General features: G+C 41.2%; 1 protein-coding gene across 1 annotated transcript in view; it reads right to left on the bottom strand.

The window, feature by feature from the left end:
- Positions 1 to 22,273, bottom strand: part of PLXNC1 (plexin C1) — a 223,545-nt gene that overhangs the window by 185,180 nt on the left and 16,092 nt on the right. Inside the window, exons 2-3 of the mRNA XM_072655595.1 lie at positions 18,757 to 18,887; positions 5,591 to 5,600 (exon numbers count right to left, since the gene is read on the bottom strand). Of these exons, the coding sequence (XP_072511696.1) occupies positions 5,591 to 5,600; positions 18,757 to 18,887 (141 nt within the window). The remainder of the gene's footprint in view (positions 1 to 5,590; positions 5,601 to 18,756; positions 18,888 to 22,273) is intronic.

The following is a 22,273-nucleotide window of genomic DNA, read 5'->3' as shown; positions in this document are numbered from 1 at the left end:
GAACAGGAAGATAACACAACCAATGCTTGTAATCCTAAAACGACGCTCCTTTCAATTGCTTGCTATGTACCACGGTAATACAGTGCTTAGGCAGCTTTTTCATTTCTTGATTTTCAACAATGGTGATAATAATAAGCAACAGGGCCTTTTCGTGCCGTGGTCCTGAAATAAAGCACACACATGCACACCAATCGGTTTTTTAAATGCTTTTTTCCCCCATTTTTTTTTTACTCGAAGTTTCCTTGTGCCCTATTCTGTATTCAGGTCAACCCTCAGGGTTGATTCTGTATCAGGAGCTATGGATGACAGCTCATTAGTACCAGGCTGGAGAAGGACAGTCCTATAAGGATGGTCGTTTCTTCAACTATTCTATATCAATTTTTAAATTAAAAAAATCATTGATTTAAAAAAACTCCCATATTTTTAAAATATGGAGGAACATGAAATAGATATAGACGTGGATATGTGTATGTATACAGATATATCATATGTAGGCATATAAACTACTCTATGCTGATTATTTTTCTGGTCTAGACTTGTGATTTCATTGGTCTAGGCAACTGGTAGAAAGAAATCCCTTCTATCAATGCAAATCAGTTAGTTAACAAGCATTGTATCAGGTATTCAAACTGTATGGACAAAAATAAAGCTGTTCCTGCCTTCAAGGACCAGAGGAAACAGCTATCAAAATTTCTTCAAGTGTAGGTATGATTTATGTTAGTCATCACTAGCCAACAAGCACTGATTAAGTGTTTACTATATTCCAGGATGGGTAGCTAGGTGGCACAGTGGATAGAGTGCCTGACTTGAAGTCAGGAAGATTCGTCTTCCTGCGTTCAAATCTGGGCTCAGATTCTTATCAGCTATATAATACTGGGCAAGTCCCTTAACTCTTTTTGCCTCAGTATTCTCATCTGTAAAATGTTGCCTGCCTGGAGCGCTGAGAGGTTCAGGGACTTGCTTTGGATCTGTCCATTTGCTTTTTTTCAAAAACTAAACAAGGAAACAGTTATTAGTTGAGGGGAAGAAAGATGGTAGGAGTTGGATCTGTCTAGAGAGCAGGGATCAGCCAAGGATATCATTAGATCATGAGAAAGCAACAGAATGGGGCTAGAACCCAGACCATCTTGTTGCCTCTCACACCGATAATACAAAAATACGCGTGTGTGTCTACTTATACATAGATGAACACACACACACACACACGTGTGTGTTCTGGTTCTGATCTATGATTTCCTTGGTGGAGGTGTGGGGAACTGATGGTAGAGGAACCCTTCATCTGTAATTTATAGTGTTTGGCGCGGAGGGAGTTGATTCTTAATCTTCCCTGGGTCATAGAGTCCTTTGTGGCAGTCTATGGTCCCTTCCTCAGGATAATATTTATTGCATAATTAAAGCAAATGCTAACTTTAAATTTTGTTCAGTTGTTTCAGTCGAATCCGACTCTTTGTGATCCCATTTGGGATTTTCTTGGCAGAGACACTGCAGTGGTTTGCCATTTCCTTCTCTAGCTCATTTGATAGATGAGGAAACTGAGGCAAACAAGGTGAAGTGACTTGCCCAGGGTCACACAGCTAGTAAGTGTCTGAGGATAGATGTGTCAGTTCTTCCTGACTTCAAGTCAGGAGCTCTATTTGCTTTACCACCTAGATTCCGTAACTTTCAACAGTTGTTGTTTCAATTAGAGGCTGGTAAAAACAAAGATGGAATTTTTTTTCCCATCTAAGTTCATGGACATCTTGAAATCTATTCACCTATCCAACGTCGGGAATCTGTGGACCAGATGCTAAGAATAAGAAGCTTTGGTTCAGGGAGTGACTTAGGAATACAGGGCAATTTGGTGATTTACCCATGGTCACAAAAGGAAAGAGGTCAGAGGTCAAATTTGAAACAAGGTCTTTCTGATTTTTTTTTTTTTTTTGGCAATTGGGGTTAAGTGACTTGCCCAGGATCACACACCTAGTATCTGAGGGTGTTTTAGCACACTGTTCTTCTGACTCCAAGACTGCTCCTCTATCAACTGTGCCACCTAGTTGCCTTGCGGACAGAAGTAGAATGGGGGCATCTTTCTGATCTCAAGGCTGATTCTCTGTCCTCTATGACATTCTTCCTTCTCACTTTGCTGTGTTTTGGGGTCCAGATTGATAAAGGAATGCATGGTGCAGAAATTCTCTCCTCTGATGCAAATCAGAAATTCTTCACTATCTTAGCATCTTAGCAAATTGCCTGGGATCACTGAGAGCTATTAAGTGACCTGCCCAGGGTAACGCATCAGTGACAATCAGAGATGAAACTTGAACCCAGGTCTTTCTGATTCTAAGGTCAGCTCTCTACCTCCTATCCCATACACTGCTTCTAATAGATCAGTAACATTTGGGTACATGGGGAAAACTGAAGAAACCTCCTTGGCACTCAATCTTTTCCATCCTAACTCTCCAAAGTGCTCCTTGTAATTAGTCCTGGTGACAGTGTCTGCCATCTCCGATTGTCATATGGGAAGCTGCTGCTTTCTCACTGGCTGTTGAACCATTTGGCTTCCATCGACAAATTCCCTTGGCTGACTCCTGCTCCCAGAAGGGTCTGCCTCCTACCATCTCTCTTCCCACAACCAATGACTAGGTTTCTTTGGTTAGTATTTGAAAAAGAAACCAAATGGATGTGTTATTGGAAGCTCTCTGTTCTCTTACCTGGTCCTGCTTCCAAATTCAAAAGCAGGGCTCCTTCTAAATCTCATTAACTCAGTACAAATATGATCTATCACCACTCACAAAACAGGAAAGGAGACAATATGGTAGAACACATAGTGTCTCAGAGAAATCCCAATGTCCCTGGCAACTTTCTGAGACTAGAAATGGTGCCACTGGAAGCACTCAGTTTCCTTTACTTACCTGTGTGACTTTAGATCTCAGTTTCCTAATCGATACCTAGATACCTGACCTCTAAATTCCCTTCCAGTTATAGACCAGGTGTCTCCACTCCCGATGAAACAGCATGCCCCTCCCCAAACCAAAAAAAACAAACAAAACAGGAACAATTAGCAGTTAGGTTTCCAAAGAAAGAGGGAAAGCCCCATGTCTCAGGATATATTAAAATATACTATATAAAGCCCTAGATACAATCAAGTAAGTGATATTGACAGATGAATAGGCAGGCACTGACAGAAACATGGACGTGGGGATATTCTTTTTTCCATTTCTAATTCATAAGCTTGATTAATCATCTGGGATTCAAATAGCTCCATGCAAGAGGAGCTATCATTATGGAAAATAGATGTTTAGGAGAACAGAGTGTCTGCCAGCCAAAAAAAAAATTGAGAGAAAAATTCTCAAGTGCTGCTCAAGCTCTCTGTTGCTACGGACAGGGGAAGAAAGGCGGTGGTTGCTTCTGAAATGAGACAGCCCAGGTGGAACCCACAATCATGTTTCTGAGTGATTCATGATACCAGAGGCATCGATTTGAAAGAATCCACCCTATTTTCTTTTTTTTCCCAGTTGAGTTTGAAGAGACCTTGTCATTCTATTGTGGAGATGAATTAAAAAAAATAATTTTACAATACTCTCTCAGAAGAAACAGCATTGACAGGAAAGGCAGACTGGCACAATAAATGGAGAGCTGGCTTCAAAGCCAACAAAATCTGAGTTGGAGTCCTTTTTCTGGCACATGACTCTGGCTGTGACTCTGCCCCAGGCAACTAGCTAATAGGACTGTAAGTTGTACAGTGGAAAGAGAAGAGGACCTGTGTTTGAATTCACTTGGATTACTTTAGGGAAAGATGCTTAACAACCACTTTAGACCTCCATCAATTTCTTCATCTCTCTTAGGCCCTTGTCAGACCCACCTTGTATCTTCATGGTCTGTTCAGGCTAGTGGTGACCACTGGGGCCTGGAGTATTGGCAGAGAATCACCCACAGCTTTATTCCCAAGTCACAGAGCATATGGTAGGGTGTTGTCAACACCAAGATCTTGACACTTTTTTGAAATGAACTGCACTATCTTCCCTGAACCTTGTTCTTGTAACTGCAGCCACTATGTTTAATCTGATGAATTTGGGAGCAAGTTTTTAGCATTATTAAATCTCAGTTCCTTAGTTGGGTTATGTAGACAGCTCCAGCTCCACCGAGAACAGAACGAAAAATGGGTTTCATTTACTGCCTGAGGGATTTAAAGTCGATATAAGGAAAATTTTTCTCAATACTGCAGATTCTCATCTTATACAATGCTGCCTTTCTCCTGACCTCCCCAGTTGGCCATCGTTGCACAGAAAGGATTCAGATCTGGAAGGAGGAATATTGGAGACCACCAGATCTAGAGTTGGGAGGTAAAACAACCAGCCCTCAATCACACAGGTCATAATTAATCAATCAATCTACATTTATTAAGCACCTACTATGTGTCAGGCAGGTACTCTGCTCAGTGCTGGGGGATACAAAAAGAGACAAAATATAAATCACTGTCCTAAGTATACAGAGCCAGGATTTTAATCCAGGCTCACTGAATTCAGATTCACCATTCTCTCTACTGTTCTGAATCCCTCTCTCTCATATTCCTGATGTGGAAACTGAGGCCTAGACAATGACTTGCCTAAGATCACATAGCAAGAGAACTTGTCTGGCCCCTCACCGCGATCCTTATCAAATGAGATTTACGTTTGTAAAGTGCTTAGCACAGTGAAGTATACAGAAGGTGCTTGATAAATGTTCATTCCTTTCCCTTCTCCTAATTTACTACATATAGCATGTACAGAAGACATCTGTGTATTTCTCTCTTATGCCCTAGTAAACCATAAACTCACAGGATAATATTTGTAAAGTGCTTAGCCCAGTCCCGAGTATGTAGTAGGTGCTTAATAAATGCTTGTTTCCTTCTTCCTTTGTACAACACTGTGTCCAATAGAGTGCACAACCCAGTGCCTTCTATACTGTAGCCATGGAACAAATATTTGTTGAATGGGAGACCACACAATCTCCATTTCCAGAGAGTTTAGACTCTCATTGTTTTCAGAATTTATAAATGAATCAATGAACGAACATTTATTAAACACCTAATATGTGCCAGGCACTGGGAATACAGAGACAAAAATAAAGCATTTCTTGCTCACAAGCAGCTTATACTCCACTGGGGAGGGGTGAATGGGAAGTCCACAAATAAATAGATCAATAATCAACCAGTCAATACTGTTGGTTCAGAAGGATCTCAAATTTCACTAGAAGGAAATGTTTCCCTTGCAATATTGTAATTCAGTTCACACTCGACATCAAATCATGCTGAATTTTTTTTCCCCAAGAAAGACTCAGACTTGGAACCTTCCCACAAAAGAACTCCCAGCTTTCCTGGTTGCCAAATTCAAAGTGGAGGAAGAGATGGGAGATTAAGGCAAGCAACGTCTGGGAAAATTCCTTCCTCCAGGTGGGATTAGCCAGGTGGGAACTCTGAAATGAATGTGACTCCTGATGGTAGAAGAGGTAGAGACCATCAGACACAGAGAAGTCTGAATTTTGAACCACAGCAAACAACACACATCCTTATGTGGGCAGGGTCTTGGGTTTGATCCTGAGGCATTCCACTTCCTCTCTGACAGAACCTCAAGACTCGCGCCAACCTAAACAAGGCTGGGCCCACCTCCACATACAGAGTGCCAACTCCAAGCTTTTCTTGATGAGAGAGGTAAAGTTAGACTCAGATTTAGAATTATGAGACCCATCTAACCCATCCCTTTCTTTTACAAATGAGGAAACTGGGGAAGTGCTTTTGGGAGAATCATAACACCACACTGGGCCTCAGTTTCCACAACTGTAAAATAAAGAGGTTGAACCATTTGTCTTTCAAAATCTCTTTTAGTTCTAAATCAGGGGTTCTTAGTCTGGTATAAGAGAGACATCTAAATGATAAAAACTAGTAACTGATGCTATTTGAAAATTTGCTCCTTGGTGTAGGGCCATTAACCTTGACCTTTCTTATTAGCATATATAGAGGTCCTTGGATAGATTTCAGGGGGTCCATAAACTTGGATACATCTTTATTTTCATTGGGTAACTTAGCACTTCCTTCAATTACGATAAACAGCTAAGCAAACATCATTCTGGGATTTTGTCAGATTGCCAAAGGATCCCATGACATAAAAAATGGGTTAAGAATCCCTTCTCTAGAGTTCTATGGTCTCTTTCAACTCTTACACCTAAGGTAAACGAGTTCCATATAGGTTAAATAATTTGTCCAAGAGACAGCATGGTATAATATACAGAATGTTGGACTTGAATTCAGGATGAGTCCAAATCTTACCCTAGAGAGTCACTAGCTCTTAGATGCTGGGCAAGGCACTAAACATCTCTGGGACTCAGTTTCCTCATCTGTAAAATGAGCACACTGGACATGATGACCACTAAGGCTTCAACTCACTATGAGTTAATAGTCCTATGACCACACAAGTATTAAGGAATACAGCCTATGAGGAAATTGAGGGGATTAGGACAGCAAGTGGTGAATTTGGTGAATTGTGGGAATGGAGTGAACCACACTGACTCTTATCTTGTGACTCAACACTTGAGTTAGCTTAGTTTCTGTTCAGTTATGGGTCTAGTCCAATTTCTGTCCTATAAGAAAACTTTATTCAATTGAGGGAATTGGAGAAAACTTTATTGCCCTGTTTGAGCCTAGCCCTGCAGGGCTGAGAAGCTGGACCACCTCTACCTACTGCTTAGAGATCCCTAACTAAGCACTTGGATATGCTGACCAGAAACTCAATCAGACCCAATGATTGATGCTAGGGGTTTTTTTCACACTTGTACATCTTAAGTAACCCAGTCTTATCTGAAAACTGGCCCTGTGCTGACCAATCAGTTATTGTTTCCACATTCCCTTGATTGTTTACACATGCTTGGGGGGAATGGGACACCTCTTTTTCTGAATTCAGGGAATTATATCTGTTCACTTTCCCCCTTCCAACTTAGAAAGTCTCTAATCTTTCCTCCAATTAGTAATCAGACTACCTAATGTTGTGTTGTTTTCTTTTAATTAATTGATCTTATTTGATTGTTTTTAATGTACAAAAGTCTCACCTCCCCTTGTATTCAGGGTCCAAGACAGAGCTGAGGAGGTCTGGTCCTGCTTTGTTAGGCAACTGGTATGCATTGCTCAATAAATTGAATGGACGTTGCCTTAGACAAACCGAGACCTGGGAAAGACCTTAATTTAGAAAGGCCAAGGAAACCCACTGCATTCTGGGCCATCGCCAGTCATTTTGAATCTGTCTTGCCACTGGACTCCAATGACTGGAGAAGAGAGTGAAGCTGATGACTTTGCACAGCTCTGCCTCACTTAAATCCAATCCCCTTGCAAGTCAAGACCTTGACCTTGACCCTCATGATGTCATTGATCTTCTTTGAGATGAAGGACGAACAACAACGACGAAATCTATCGGCTCAGATTAAACCTTTGCTCTCTGTCACTTCATCTTTTACCCACCATGCCTAAAGCTGAATCCAAGTTCCCTCAGCATCAAAATCTAGCTGGGGGACAAGGGGAGATTTTTTGCTAAATATTTCCATTCCCATTGCCACACAGTCCTCTCTAGCATGATCTCAAGTCTCTCATGTTGGCTTAAGAACACCAAGACAGGTCGCATGTAAAGAAACCACATTTGGTGAAAGTCTAAGCAAGGACTGCATGCCATATGACATCAGAACAAGGAAACTACCACCACAAAAATGTCATCAGCATGAGGAAAACAAGGGGGAAAAAAATCACAAACACTTTTCTTTCCTTCTTGGCTGATATCATTGGGAAGAAGAAACCGAGAGGTCAAGGAAGCTAGCATGGACCACAATCTCATTTCTCATTATTCTCACTGATCACTTTCCTAGAAGACGCTGCCCAGAGCCCCCACTCCAATGACAAATCCACCACCATTCCAGAAGCATGAAATACCGAAAGCACGCATTAAGATAACTGCACCCAAGTGTTATGAGGGTACTCCTAGGGTTAAACAGAAAAACACAGACAAACGAGGAAGATTAAAGTACATTTTGCTCATGGTGCTATTGTTTTTTCTTTTAAATATTTAAATCAATTTAAATCTCCAGGAAGAGAAGTGAGCTGAATCTTAAGGTGGTCTTCTGGGTCCTCGGGTGTGGTCTTTTGACTAAATCCAAGTTTTACAGAGCAAATCCTTTTATTAAGGGGATTTGTTCGGTGAAGTTTGGATTTGGTCAAAGGGCCACACTTGAGGACCTAGAGGGACACATGTGGCCTTGAGACTCAAGGTTCCCCATCCCTGTAGGTTGTGTCAAAACTAGAGAAACATGGAGCCAATTTAAATTTTGGGGGCCCTGAGAGTGAACTGGGGTTCAGGGGAAGGGAAGGTGGGCTTCGGAGCATTCTGTAAACAATTTGCTATGAAGCCTACCTCCACATTTGGATGTTATAAATCAGTAAGTATTCTTGCCACCGCTTACTGCCCTATTGGTCCCTTGTCACTCCAAATTTCAGAGCCTGCTCTTGGCTCTGTAACCAGCTTTCCAGGGATCTGAATAGAAACTTCAGGTGAAGGATAAGAATCACTTCTGTGTTTGAGAATCATGATTTCTCCGATTCCTCCCATCTTTCCTTCTGTGTTATAAAAGCCAATTAAAGGCAGATTTCAGCAGATTAGCAGAATCTGAGGCAAATCTTGGCAGATCTCTTGAGTGCTAAATAGTTTAGAATTATGTCTTGATGAAGGAGGAAAACATCTCCCTGAAATTGTGTTTAGAATGGGAAAGGAAACCTTAAGAGACTTGCATAAAACAACTGTACCTATAATTGAGATTATAATGATAGCTTGCAATTCTAAACCACCAAACCCACAAACCCAGGTATATTTAAGAGAGCATTAACTCTGGAGTCAGAGGACCTGGGTTCGAACATCACCTCTAATGTTTAGTCCAGGAGTGACCTTGGATAAGTCTTTTATCTTCCCCATCTCCCCACCCCTCCCCCCAATCTACCAACTAAAAACTGCAGCTAGGTCGTGATTAGTATAAATAATGAAACCACAATCAATCCCCTAATGTCATTCCACATATTTGAATTTGTACCATTTAACCTTATAATTACATAAAATGTGGTAGGCACCAGAGCCTGGAATCAGGAAGACCTGAGTTCAAATTCAGCCTCAGACACTTACTAGCTGTGTGACTCTGAACAAGTCACTTAACCATGTTGGCCTCAGTTTCCTCATTTATAAAATGAGCTGGAGAAGAAAATGGCAAACCACTCTAGTATCTTTGTCTGGAATACCCCAAATGGGGTCATGGAAGAGTTGGACATGATTGAAATGACTCAACAACAAAATTAGTTCCAGCTCCATAGAACAGGTGGAGTAAGAATTCAAATAATGTATGTAATCACCTCAGGACGAATTCCTTATTTGTGCTAATCAAGACCTAGCTAGAGATGGCCTTTGAGGTTCCTTCTTACTGTAGATTTAGGATGCCAGGACTAGAACCCAAGTCTCCTGATGCCAAATCCCATCCCAAGTTTTTTTCTCTTTTTCCCTATCATGAATCCTCTACCTTGAGGTTGTTTTGTACTTCTAGTGATACATGTGAGCCAGACAGATGACAGGAAGAAGGAATACATAAAGATAAGCTCTTCTGGCCCTTCAAGAACACAAATCACTTTACATACATAGAGTACCTCATTTCAACCTAACAACCCTAAGAAGCAGATATTGGAGGTCTGATTAGACCCATTTTACAGAGGAGGATACTGATGTTTGCTGTGTTACTGTTGTTCTATTTGTCCTTCGTTCTCAAGGAGGACCAAAAAATCAGGGAGATGATGATGTGACTTGCAGTTGATTTTGATTTGAGTGAGGCAGGGCTGTGCAAGGTCACTAGCTTCACTTTCTCCTCTGGAGTCATCTGGGTGCAGTGGCCAGATATTCCTAAAGACAACTGGAGATGGCCCAGGACGTAGATGCAATGCTGAGAGACTTAACACTATACTATGCTATTTCCCTAATGAATCATCACATAAGCATAACCTGGGCTCTGATACTTACGTGGGCCCGAGGGTAAGTCACTTAACAGCTCTATTTCTCTGTTTCCTCATCTGTAAAATGGAAGGAAAGGGCTAAATGGCCATTAAAGTCCCTTTCAACTCTGGCTCTTCGATCCCATGAACTCAGTGATGTAGACTGAGCAAATATAATTAAACCAGTTCTACAGAGATTAAGTGGCATCAGGGTCACAGACGAGATGAGATCTGAACCCAGGTCTCTGGACTCCCAAGTCTAGTTTTCTTTCCTATTCACAAAGCTGCCCTTATTTATCAATATACTGGCTTATAGGAAATGGTCAGAGAGAATTAACTTCAAACTATTTAAATGAGCTTTTCGGTCAAAGTGACTAGACCAGAGATTGTAGACTTGGAGCTGGAAAGGACCTCCAACTCCTTCATTTTACAGATGAGGAAACTGAGGCCCAGAGAGGTTAAACGAGTCATGGAAAAAATCACACAATCAGTAAGAAAACAGATCTGGGACTTGAACTGAGGACCTTTGGAACCCTTTCTCCTATCCCACAGTGATCTAGGACCCTACAATCACACAAGTAGTAAAACGCCAGGACCAAGACTTGAACTCAAGTCACCTGTCTTTAAATCCTCCTTGTGTACAAATATAAAACAAATTCTCCTCTTAGAGATTCCAGTTCCAATGACCTCTCCTGTTCACCTAGCTGAGCAACCATCAGCAAATCCTTTTTACTTTCTGAGTCTTAGTTTCCATCATTATTTTCAATGAGGGGAAGGGGGTTAGATAATGTCTTTCTAGATCTGGATCCTAGGACCCCAGAAATGCTCTGATTGAAGGCTGATTGATTATAGAGTTCACTAATAAGGCTTCTCCAAACTCACCTCACTTTTTATCAGCTATGCTAATAAGAAAGGTCAAGGGTAATGGGCCTGTACCAGAAAAACAAATTTCCAAACATAGCATCAATTAGCAGCCCTTACTATTTAGAAAAAGCTCTAGGCCCCTGCTTCTTTTGGCCCTGGAAAGTGAATCATTTTTCAGAATTTAGCAGCATCAGCTCAGAGGCCTCTCTGCCCCACAATATGGGTTTAACTGGTTAGTGAAGAATTTGGTGGGTTTTCTCCCAAACACAGTTCGAAGCTTGACATGTGGCCCATGCAATGGGAATTCCTAAGGGCTGAATACAGTTTGGCCCATCTTTTCTGCTGATCTCAGTGGAGATGCTGACAACTGAAAAATTATAGTGTGCTTTCGTGTACAAAAAGGAAGTCAAAGGGGAAATAACCAGGAGAGAAGTCGAGCAGATATGCTGTAAGGGAGAGGCAGCCAGAGGACTGGAGAATGAATGAATGGTAGGTGATCAACAGAACCTGAGTTTTCATCCTAGTTCTGACAATGATGAGGTGTGAGTTTTGGATTGAGTTGTCTCATCTCATAATCTCTTCTTGTGGGAATTCATGACAATGGTTACCTTAAAAGATTAGGTTCATAACAGCTACTCTAGGGGACCGTAGCTACTGGGGGACAAGAGCTAGCTAACCTAATCCTGTCTTCCTCCCAATTATTCCCAATTTTTTCCCCAAACTTTTTTGATTTCCCCTAATTTTCATTAATGCTTCCCATATTCTTTATTAAACATGAAAGGAAATAAATTCTAGAATTTACCATCCATATGTACATAAGAAATTAAACAAAGAGAATGATTAAGTTCAAGAAGATAACAGACATCTTTACCTAGTATCCCCCATGACAAGCTTCTCACACACCTCAGATTGGGAATCTCCATTCTAGAGTATTGAGTAAAGTCTCTGGTTTAGTGGAGAGAGCCCCAGACCTAATTTCCAATCCAGCCTCACATGCTTTACTAGCTGGGTGACCCTGGGCCAGTCACTTAACCTCTGTCTGTAAACTCAACATTTTGTGAAGTTTAGGATGCGAAATTTTGTAACACAAATTTTGTGAAAATGAAGGCTTGATAAACGCTTATTGATTGACTGAAAATTGAAAAGAAGTCTGAAAATAATGAACAAGGGGAATCACTAAATAAATTACTCTCCAGATTCACAGAATTTTAGATTTCAAAGAATACTGAAAGGACATCTACCTCAACCTTCATCCAAAGAGTTAGTGCCATTGGCCCATAACCAACAAATGGTCACGTAGAATCTGAACAGCTTCCAGAAAAGGGGAACTCACGCCCGTTCCATTTTTGGTCAGTGTTCTTAGGGTCTAGAGGTCAAACACAAGAATTGCCTCATCGGCCAGCATTGCAGAAGACTTGAAAAAACAACTTCTCACAATTTCTATTCCACCAATTCTCAGGAAGTCACTTCTCCATACGCAGAGGGTTCCCTAAAATCTGAGGCTATTAGATAAAACCCTTTTTCTGAGACATTATCCTCCTAGAAATGATGGTCCCATGGGTAACCTATGAAGAGTTGCTGTTTGCCTTTCATTCTCAAAGAGGACCATGGTATCAGGAATATGATACTATGACTGGCAAGTGTACTGGATTTAAGTGAGGGAGGGCTGGGCAAGGTTACCAGCCTCACTCTCTCCTCCCGAGCATGGGTCCAGTGGTAGTATATGAAGCAGAATTACTAGAGATGGCCCCTGGAAGGAGGGGGAGGGGTACTGGGGAGGAGAAAGAACCTTGGTTTGCAATCACCAATTTCTTTTATTGGCTGTGCTTCTAGACTGCAGAGGTTGGGTTGGTTTGTTGTTGGGGTTTGTATTTTCACAGATTTTGATAACTGTATTTCAACACAAGTAGTTTCTTTTGGAATCCTATGTATTTTATTTTTTAAAAATAAATTTATTACTTAAATTTTGAGTTCCTAATTTGCTCCCTCCCTCCAATTCCTCTGCCACTCATTGAGAAGGCAAGCAATATGCTATCAATTATATATATGAAATTATGCAAAACATATTTTCAGGTAATTCTTTGTATTTTAACAGCATATTCTGAGAAAGGGTCCAGAGGTTCGCCAGACTGCCAAAGAGGTTCATGACACAATGCAAGTCAAGGCAAACACTCATTACTTGCTCTGGGCTTAGAGTCAGGAAGACTCATTTTTGTGAGTTTGAATTTGACCTCAGACACTTACTAGTTGTATGACTGGGCAAGTCACTTCACCCTGTTGGCCTCAGTTTCCTCATCTATAAAATGAGCTGGAGAAGGAAATGGCATACCCCTCCAGTATCATGATCAAGAAATGGGGTCATGAAGTGTTGGACACAACTAAAAACAACTGAGCAAAATGGGCTAAAACCTAGGGAGACAAGTGTAAGTAAATATAAAGATGGTGTCTGCCCTCAAGGACCTTGTAGTCTAATAGGGGAAGGAATCTGAAAAGCAGGAATTGGAGGTCTGCAGATGGGGAAGAAGACTAACCAAAAATGAAGAACGCTTCCTGTTCTACAGAGATGTCTATTACTGCAAAGGCTTGTGGACAGACTAACCCAAAGAAATCATGGGGACCTAAGTTCTTGGGAAAAGTCTGGCTCTAGGCAGGATGACAAGGAAGCATTTGCTCATCCTTAAGCAGTCATTCCTACAATTCTCCAGGCTCTGTGTCCCACTAACCATGACTTCATCCATCTCCTAACTTTGTACCACACCCCCCCATTCATCTTTCTACTCTGAACCACCTCCAGTTCATGTTTTGTCTCCTCTGCCCAGCTGTGAGACTGTAAATCGGTCAGTCGTATCCCCCTTGCTAGGAGAGCTTGGCTATAAGACTGGCACTGTGTCTGTGTGTGTCCACGGTCCAATTCTCTCCCAGTGCACACAAGCAATAAACATGCCTCAGCTAAGCCAGGAAAAGACACAGGACTAGATTACATCTTCAACACCAATAACCTGTTCCTAATAGGCAATCCTCAATGATAGGCCCCCAAGTGACCTCTGGTAGCATTCCATGAAGGGAAGGAGGAGTTTCACCAGCCTCCCTGTGCCATTTTCCTCTGCAGCATCCCAAGTCTCTGCCTAAGCCTCACCTCTCTCCCACCCCAGGAAAACTGAGAGTTGGAGCTCTCCGTATTACAATTCTTTACTGTATTTTTGGTGATGCATTTGTTAACTTCAAATTCAATCTTTAACAAGTGGAATGACTTGGGGAAACTGTCAAAATAGGATCTATTTCAGAGGGCATTTAGGCAGCTAGGTAGTTGAGTGGGTTCAGTGTCCAACTCAGAGTGAGGAAGACTCCAAGTGTCTGCCTCACATGCTTTCTAGTCATGCGACCCTGGGCAAGTGACTTAACCTCCTCTCAGTCTCAATTTTCTTAACTGGTAAAATGGGGATAATAATAACACCTAGCTCCCAGTTGTTGTAAGGACAAAATGAGGTAATATTCGTAAAGCACTCTAAAAGCCTTAAAGCCTCGTATTAACGTGAGTTGGTGTTATTATTATCATTATCTAGAACAAGTTCCTCTTTTTAAGCCACACAACAGATAGCTGGAAGAGATAGGATTTGAAATGAGGTCTTCCGACTCCATAGGGCAGCTAGGTGGTGCAATGGATATAGCAATGGGGCCCGAAATCAGGAAGACTCATCTTCCTGAGTTCAGATCTGGCCTCAGACACTAGCTGGGTGACCGTGGAGAAGTCACTTAACTGCTTGCCTCAGTTTCCTCATCTGTAAAAATGAACTGAAGGAAGAAATGGCAGACTACTATAGTATCTTTATAAAAAACCAAATTGGGGTCATGAAGAGTTGGTCATGGCCGAAAACAACTGAACAACTTCAGACTCCAAATTCAGCCCTCTTTTCCTACACTTTTCTACACTGCATACACTATATTTTCTTCACCTTTTCTACAACTATACTTTCCGGATCTCTGATTTGATCAGTCTGGGGACCTCCTCCACCAATGCTGATTGTAAGCCTTCTACAACTTTGTAGACCATATTGAGAGTTGTTGTGGCCAAAAGGAAAAAAAAAATCTATCAATCGATGTCCAATCCAGTCATGACCCTCTTGGAACTCAGCCAGGCTTATTTCTTTCAGGCGACAGACACAAGTTGTCATGTGGTCTGGTTTTCAAAGCCTTTTTAATTTAGCAGGACCTGGAACAACCCATGGTTGAAATGGAGACCTTCGGGTACTTACAGTGTCACCTATACCATGAGGCATCAGCAATGAACTTTGGTAATGGTGATGGGCATAGATTTCTAACTTTGAAAGGGGGAATGTCCTCAAAAGACAAGACCACAAGTGCTCAAATTTGAAAATGGAGTTGTTAAGAAAGCCTGGAGATCGTTAAAAGAGATTTCCTTTGTCCTAGTTCATGGATCAAATCTGGCTATGAACTGTCATCTTTTTGTCAGGGAGAATTTAAGATGCAAATATTAATATTAATAACAACTGAATATTAGTATTAATATGAGAATATTAATAATAACTGAAATTTACATAGCATTTCTACAAAGCACTTGTACATACATGAACCCACTGAGTCTCACAAGAATACTGCCATTATTGCCCTATTTGATAGATGTTTAAATAAATTCACAGAAGTTAAGTCACTTAGCCAGAGTCACACAGCTATTCAGTTTCAGAGTTATGATTTGAACTCAGCTCTTGATTATTTACAAGCCCTTTGGGGATGAATCTAGCACCATAGAAATGATAAAATATATATTGCTAAAACTCTTCTCTGATGCCTCATCATGGTATGATGGTGACCCTGGGTTTTAGAAAGCTATGTCATCAGAGCACCAACTCTGGCAGGTATGAAAAGGTTATAAAGAGATTTCATGCCAAATTAAGCAGCAATAAAGACTTGTTCCTAAGGACAATTCTCCATGTTATTAGATTATTTCTTTAGCAGCCCTATCAGGCTGGAAAGAGCCAGTGACAAACAGAGGTCTGTATGGAAAACTTATCAGCAAATTGACCAGAAGCTAATAAGGTTGGGCTCATAGTCACTCTTGGAGACCATATAGAGAAGTTTTGAAATTGCCCTTGGGGGAGAGAGTAGCCACAGATCAGAGGGTCATAGATTAGAACAAGAAAGGGCCTCAGAGGTCATCCCGATATAGTGGAAAGTATGCTAAATATGGATTCAGAGGCTCTGGGTTTGAATCCAACTCTGCAACGTATTAGCTGTGTGACATTAGGTAAACCACTTGACCTCTCTGAGTGTCAGTTCCGACTCTGCAAATACAGGAGCCTGGATTGGCCGGATGGCTTGTAAGCCCTATGAATCTATGAACCCCGGCATTTTGACAGAAGGAGGAAAGGGAGGCTCAGAGAGGTTAGGTGACTTGCTTAAAGTCATACAGCTACCAAATTTGAAGAGCCAGGATTTTAATGCAGACTTTCTGACTCTGTACTTGTATGTGAGACACAAATTCCACTCATATTAATAAGTCTTCCTCAAAAGAAACTAAAGACAAAAAAAATTTGTTGAGAACTTCATAGGACTTTCTCAGGCACTGAGTGAATTGTTTCCGAAGAGGGCCGATGAGAGATATAAAGATGAAGACAGCACTATTTCCATCATAGCTACTACCATGTAGTCCACAGAGACAACTGTTTTAGTCTCCTGTGACAGCCTGAGGTGGTATGAGTCTAAAATGAGTGGTCCAGCCAGGAGCAGAATTGCAGGGCAATAGTAGGGCCATTCACTTGATCACCTAGGATTAGATTGAGAAGGTAGGACTAAAGCTTAACGGGTGCGGGTGGGTGGTGGTGGTTATTTAGAGAGAGAGGAAGAAGGCAGCTCAGGCCATGAGCAAAGATATACAAACAAAAACAAAGAAGGCTTCTCCACTGAGGAAACAGGAAGAAACTAGTCTGTTTGGAGCAGGGGCCTGACATAGCAGGAAATAAAAATCATAGAATTTTTAAGTTGGAAGGGTCTATTAGAGATAGACTAAACTCTTAGTTTAGAGATAATCTAATGCAGCTTCCTTGTGCAGATAAGGAAACCTGAGTCTCAGAAAAGTAAAATGACTTCCCTAAGATCAGTGAACTGGAACTTATAAAGAGCCTTCTACGATAAAATGAGCTCATGGGTTTTGGAAGCATTAAGGCCACTACCTAAGTACTAGCAATGTACCAGACCCTGTTCTAGGTGCTGAGCATACAGAGAAAAAGATGAGAGTCCCTGCCTTAAGGGAGTTTATATTCTATAGAAGTAGTAGATCAGTTTTGAAAATTGATATTCAAAACTGAATTCAATTCAATTCAACAAACATAGATTAAGCCTCCATATTTAAGATACTGTGTTAGATGCTAAGGATACTGAACCTACAGCTCCATCGGTCCCCTGAGGCCTTTCTTGACCTCCTCACTGTGCCAGGATAGATCATTCCCATCTCTCTACTCCTATAACTCTTACAGCCATTAAAAACTTCCCACCCCATCAAGCACCTTCTATGGGTTGGGGAGGCTAAAAGGAGATAAGGCATAGATAATCTCTGCCCTTAACAAGCTTAGAATCTAATGTTGAGAATAAATGAGATGTGACAACAGCCAAGGCAGAATTCTAAGCTAAGAGTTACAAGTTTAGAGGAAAATGGAGAGCCTGCACTAAGAGACTCTAGGAGAACTGGGCTACAAGGTAAAAGCCCGGCTTGCATTCCTAGCTCCTTATGCCACTATGACTCACATAGAATGGCTATTTGGTGTTTACTGGTGATGCCTAATCTGAATTCTGATTATGGAAACAATGATGACTACATAATTATGGCCTAGTCAGTCAACTTCTCAAACTTCTGTCAGATAAACATTACTTGTTTTACATATATATTTAAATTTGTTATTTGGGGGGGGGGGGGGTCAGTATCTCTGATTTTGCCATTCTAGGAAGCTTCTCTGTAAGTTTTTCCTCCACCCATAAACATGGGCCACTCATTAGTTAGTTATACTCTGGAAGTATTACTTTGGGCACCAAGGGACCAAGTGACTTTGCCCAGGGTCATACAGTTGGAACATGTGAAAGATAGGACTTAAACACCAAGTCTTCCTGACTCTGAGGGTGGCCCTCTGTCTACCACACCACAGCAGCCCCTTTTTGTATATTAAATCCATCAGAGTTGACATTATGCAGGGATTTTGAGACTCTGAGATCCATAAGAGCTTTCTGGTGTGTTTTAGGAAAAGGGGCTGTGAAATCCACCCTCCTTGGGGAGAGAGTGGGTGGAAAAGAGGGATCACCTGATTCTTCTTCAGTTAAAGCCCTATAATCCATCATCCCTATGAGGGAAAGATAATTCAGGTACATAATACGTCTCCATTATCCAGGAGATGAAAGGGAAAGGTTAAAAGACTTAGAAAATTGTGAGTCAGTGACAGAGTTGGGACTAGTCCCCCATTTACCTCACACAGGGATTGTGTGGGTAATGAAGTGAAAATATCTGAGAACTCCTCAGGGAAAAGGCCCTGCCTTATTGAATACTTATTGGAGTTGGCACATGGAGGGTTTTTGAACTTCTTTTCCACCATTCTCAAAGGCGTTCTGTGTACTCTAGGAAAACAACTGGCTTATTTTCAGGAAAGCAATGATAATAATACTATCTTTACCCTCCCCCCCAAAGCCCCCCAACCCATATCACAGTTAAATTAAGAGGCAACATACTTCCTTTGATCTTCCCCTTGCATCCAGCCTAGCTACAAAATAAAGTCCTGTTGCCTTCATATTAAAAACAAACATACAAATAAATATATAGAGAGGCAAAAGAAAATAAATAAAGAGGCAAAGGAATCACTGAGTACCAACCTTGAGGTAACTGTCCATCTCCAGTTCCTAAGAACAGAACTGTCCTGTTCAGGACTACGGTGGCATAAACAGATGTCAGATCCGAATGAATTAACGTCGAGGACTCAATCGGTTGGACTGCATTTGGTTCTGTGTCTTTCCCCTACACATAGAGACATATTCAAAACAAAACAAAAAAAACAACAACAAAAAAACAGTAAATTTCTAAATGTTATGTAATCAAACTTCTAAAATGCTACTCATCACTTCCCAGGAGGGCTCTCAATTCTTGGCAGCTTGCCTGTTTTCCGTTTTCCAGAAAGGAATTTGAAAATGGTCATTGCAGTCCACTCTTCACCTACAAAATCACCACACAGGCAAATGCTAAAGCAAACCATTTGTTTACTACTACATTAGCATGTATTGATTGCCAACAGTGGGAGAAGGGCCCATTCACTTAACGATCCAATGCTGGGATGGGAAGCCAAGTTCTACTTGACTGCCAGCAGAGAGAGAAAGAGAAAGAGAAAGAGAGAGAGAGAGAGAGAGAGAGAGAGAGAGAGAGAGAGAGAGAGAGAGAGAGAGAGAGAGAGGGAGGGAGGGAGGGAGGGAAGGAGGGAGAGGGGGAGAGAGAGAGAGAAAGAGAGAGAGAGAGAGACGAGAGAGAGAGAGAGAGAGAGAGAGAGAGAGAGAGAAGAGGGGAGAGCACACAGTGTTGAAAAGGAAGGGAAGAAATTGAGTCCTTTGCTATTGCCAGCAGCTCGAACCTCTCACTACTTCTGTTTCCCAATATTTATTGGGAATGTATTGGGGCTAGCTAGGTTAAGAATTCCCTAGCCAATAAAGGGCCATTTCACAGAGCATGAGCCATTTTTCTAGAGTGCGATGGTAAAGGAAAGAATGAATATTGATAGAGTTAAGCGAGGTTCAGGGGATAATATTTAGAGCAGAATAAAGGGAACTCTGTGTGAATGTCAAGATAAGGAGTAGATTGTTGGCAACCAGTTTATACGATTACAGGATTATTATCTTCATTATCATCTACTACTACTGCTAATATTTTCATTTCAGTGGTCCCGATTTGTGATTCCATCTGTAAAGGGGGTTCCCTGCCAGAGGACCCTCTCACTACCAATGCAGATGAGTAGCAATTCTGTAATTTCTAGTCTTAGAGAATTTGGAGCATTGAGAGATTGTGACCCAACCAGGGCACACAGTCATTATGTATCCGATGTGGGACCTGATCCCAAATCATCCTAACTCAGAGGTCACATAATCCCAATAATCCCAACAACATACAATCATAACAGCAAGGTAGAACCAGCCCCATGACCATTTCTATGTAAAGTAGGGAAGAGATAGTCACAATAATGATAATATTCACGATTATCTAGCTCAGTCCCAAATAGTGTGAATAAAGAAGCTAAAGTGATGGTGTAATTCTAATTTGCATTGCATATTTCCATTGGGCAGGAACCAAGCACCACATTTTACATAATTATAACTTCAAATAGTGTGAATTTGAATACATGTACCCACTTCAGGGGATTCATTATTTCTATTAATGGAGAACCCGTACCAAGTGCTCTCCCCAAATTTAAGAGCCACCTCCACTCCAAATAGTCATATGGACTACGTGTGCCCAACCTGTGGTGGAGCCTTCCCAGCATGCACTGGTCTGATCAGCCACAGCTGGACACAGGGTACCCTGACCCCAACAAACGACTAAGGTGCTATTATTCTTCCCTTATTAGAGAGGAGGAAACAATTCACAGGGAGAGCAGGGAGCAGAGGCAGGATTTGAACTCTGGATTCTAAACATGGTCTTTTTCTATAATACCACAATAATGGTGATGGGGGTGTAAATCTATAGACAATGCAATTTAGGAGGAAATGAAAAGCATTATTCCAAGCTGGTGGCATTCAGTAAAAATATACTAAATATAACATTCCAACGTGTTTGCTTATTTTTTCTAAAGTCACTCTTTAGAGTAGATATATTGTTTTTTAAAAAGTCTGTAATATCACTTGCCAAAGTAATTAATTCCTGCCTTGGGCTGCAGGAAACTGAGTTTATAGCACAGATCTCTGGGAGATTTGAGGCCAGAAAAAACTGATGAAGACAGTAGACAGTCAACACAGTTGGAAGTCTCACTTTATCTCCCAAAATTCAGTTTCTAACTGTACAAAGATTTCCAAGAGTAGCTTGTAAGCCAACTGATAGGCAAGATGATGAACTATGGACCCTCTGACAGCAACCGATAAAACCCCCTTTCCGGGGCATGAGATGGGGAGATGGGGTTAAACCTTACTCACTATACTTTGTTGTTACCAACAGTTTATGTCTTTCAATTTCTGTCTTATTAAATATTCATTATTTTTAAACCCACTAAGTTTCATTAACATCTAAACTAAATGGATTCATGAACCAAATTGATTTTTGGAGCCTTTAAAGTGTTGCCTATAATTCTTTGTTGAAGTTATATTGGAGGGGGAGAGAGAGAGGGAAAGAGAGGGACAGGGAGAAGAGAAGCGAAAGAAAAATGAAAGAGAAAGTATAAGAGATAGGAAGAGAGAGAAAAAAGGAAAGAGGGAAAGAGTGAGAGAAGAAAAGGGGAGGGAGAGAAAGGAAGAAAAAAGAAGGAACAAGAGAGAAAGGCAGAGGGAGAAGAAAAGGGATGGGGAATGGAGGAGGGAAAGGGAGAGAGACAGAGTGGAGGAAAGAAAGAAAAGGAGAAAGAGGTAGAAAAAGAAGAGGGAATCAAAGAGAGAAAGGGGGTGAGAGAGAGAGAGGGGGTAAGAGACAGGCAGAGAGGAATATAACGCAAAAGAACAAGGAGGAAAGAAAGGATAGAGAGAAAAAGAAAGGGAGAGAAAGAGAGAAAGATATGGGGGAAGGAAGATAGAGAAGAGGGTAAAAGATGGGGGACAAAAGAGAGGAAGAAGAGAGGGAAAAGAGGAAAAGGGAAGCAAGAGGAGCAGAGATAAAAGGGGTAAAAGAGAAGAGAGGAGGGGAGCGGAGAGGGATGAGGAGATAGCTGAGGTTGAAGAGGGAAAGGGGGAGATAAGAAGGGGAAAGAGAAAAAAAGATAAGGGGAGATGAGCTGAGGAGTGAGTAAAAGGGGCCATAAAGTGGGGTGAGACAAAGAGGGAGAAAGAGAAGGGGGCGGAGCACCAGCCATTGATCAAAGAGCCTTCCAGTGTACCATGGGTACTTTTTTCAAGTTAAAAAAAATCAGAATCTAAAAGGTTGGCTCATTTGCATAATATATGCCATAGTGAACTCAGTTTAGGAAGACTTTGAGAAAACACATTAGAGACTTTTTTCCCTTTTAAAAGATACTTTCTGTGCAATTGGAGAAGATAAAGCGCTGTCCTATTATAAGTGAAATGTTTTAAAAAATCTCTGTAGGTCTGAGGTAAGGAACAAGAGAGTCCTGTTGAGATAAGGCAGCCTCATGACTATGAACCGTAAAAGAAAAGTCTTATGACCTTTACAAATTTTTTTTTTTAAATCACTTTAAAATAGACCGGGATTAGTCTATTTAT

Source organism: Notamacropus eugenii, chromosome 3 (genome assembly GCF_028372415.1).
Source record: "Notamacropus eugenii isolate mMacEug1 chromosome 3, mMacEug1.pri_v2, whole genome shotgun sequence".
NCBI classification, from domain to species: domain Eukaryota; kingdom Metazoa; phylum Chordata; class Mammalia; order Diprotodontia; family Macropodidae; genus Notamacropus; species Notamacropus eugenii.
This window is presented reverse-complemented; position numbering and strand designations above follow the sequence as displayed.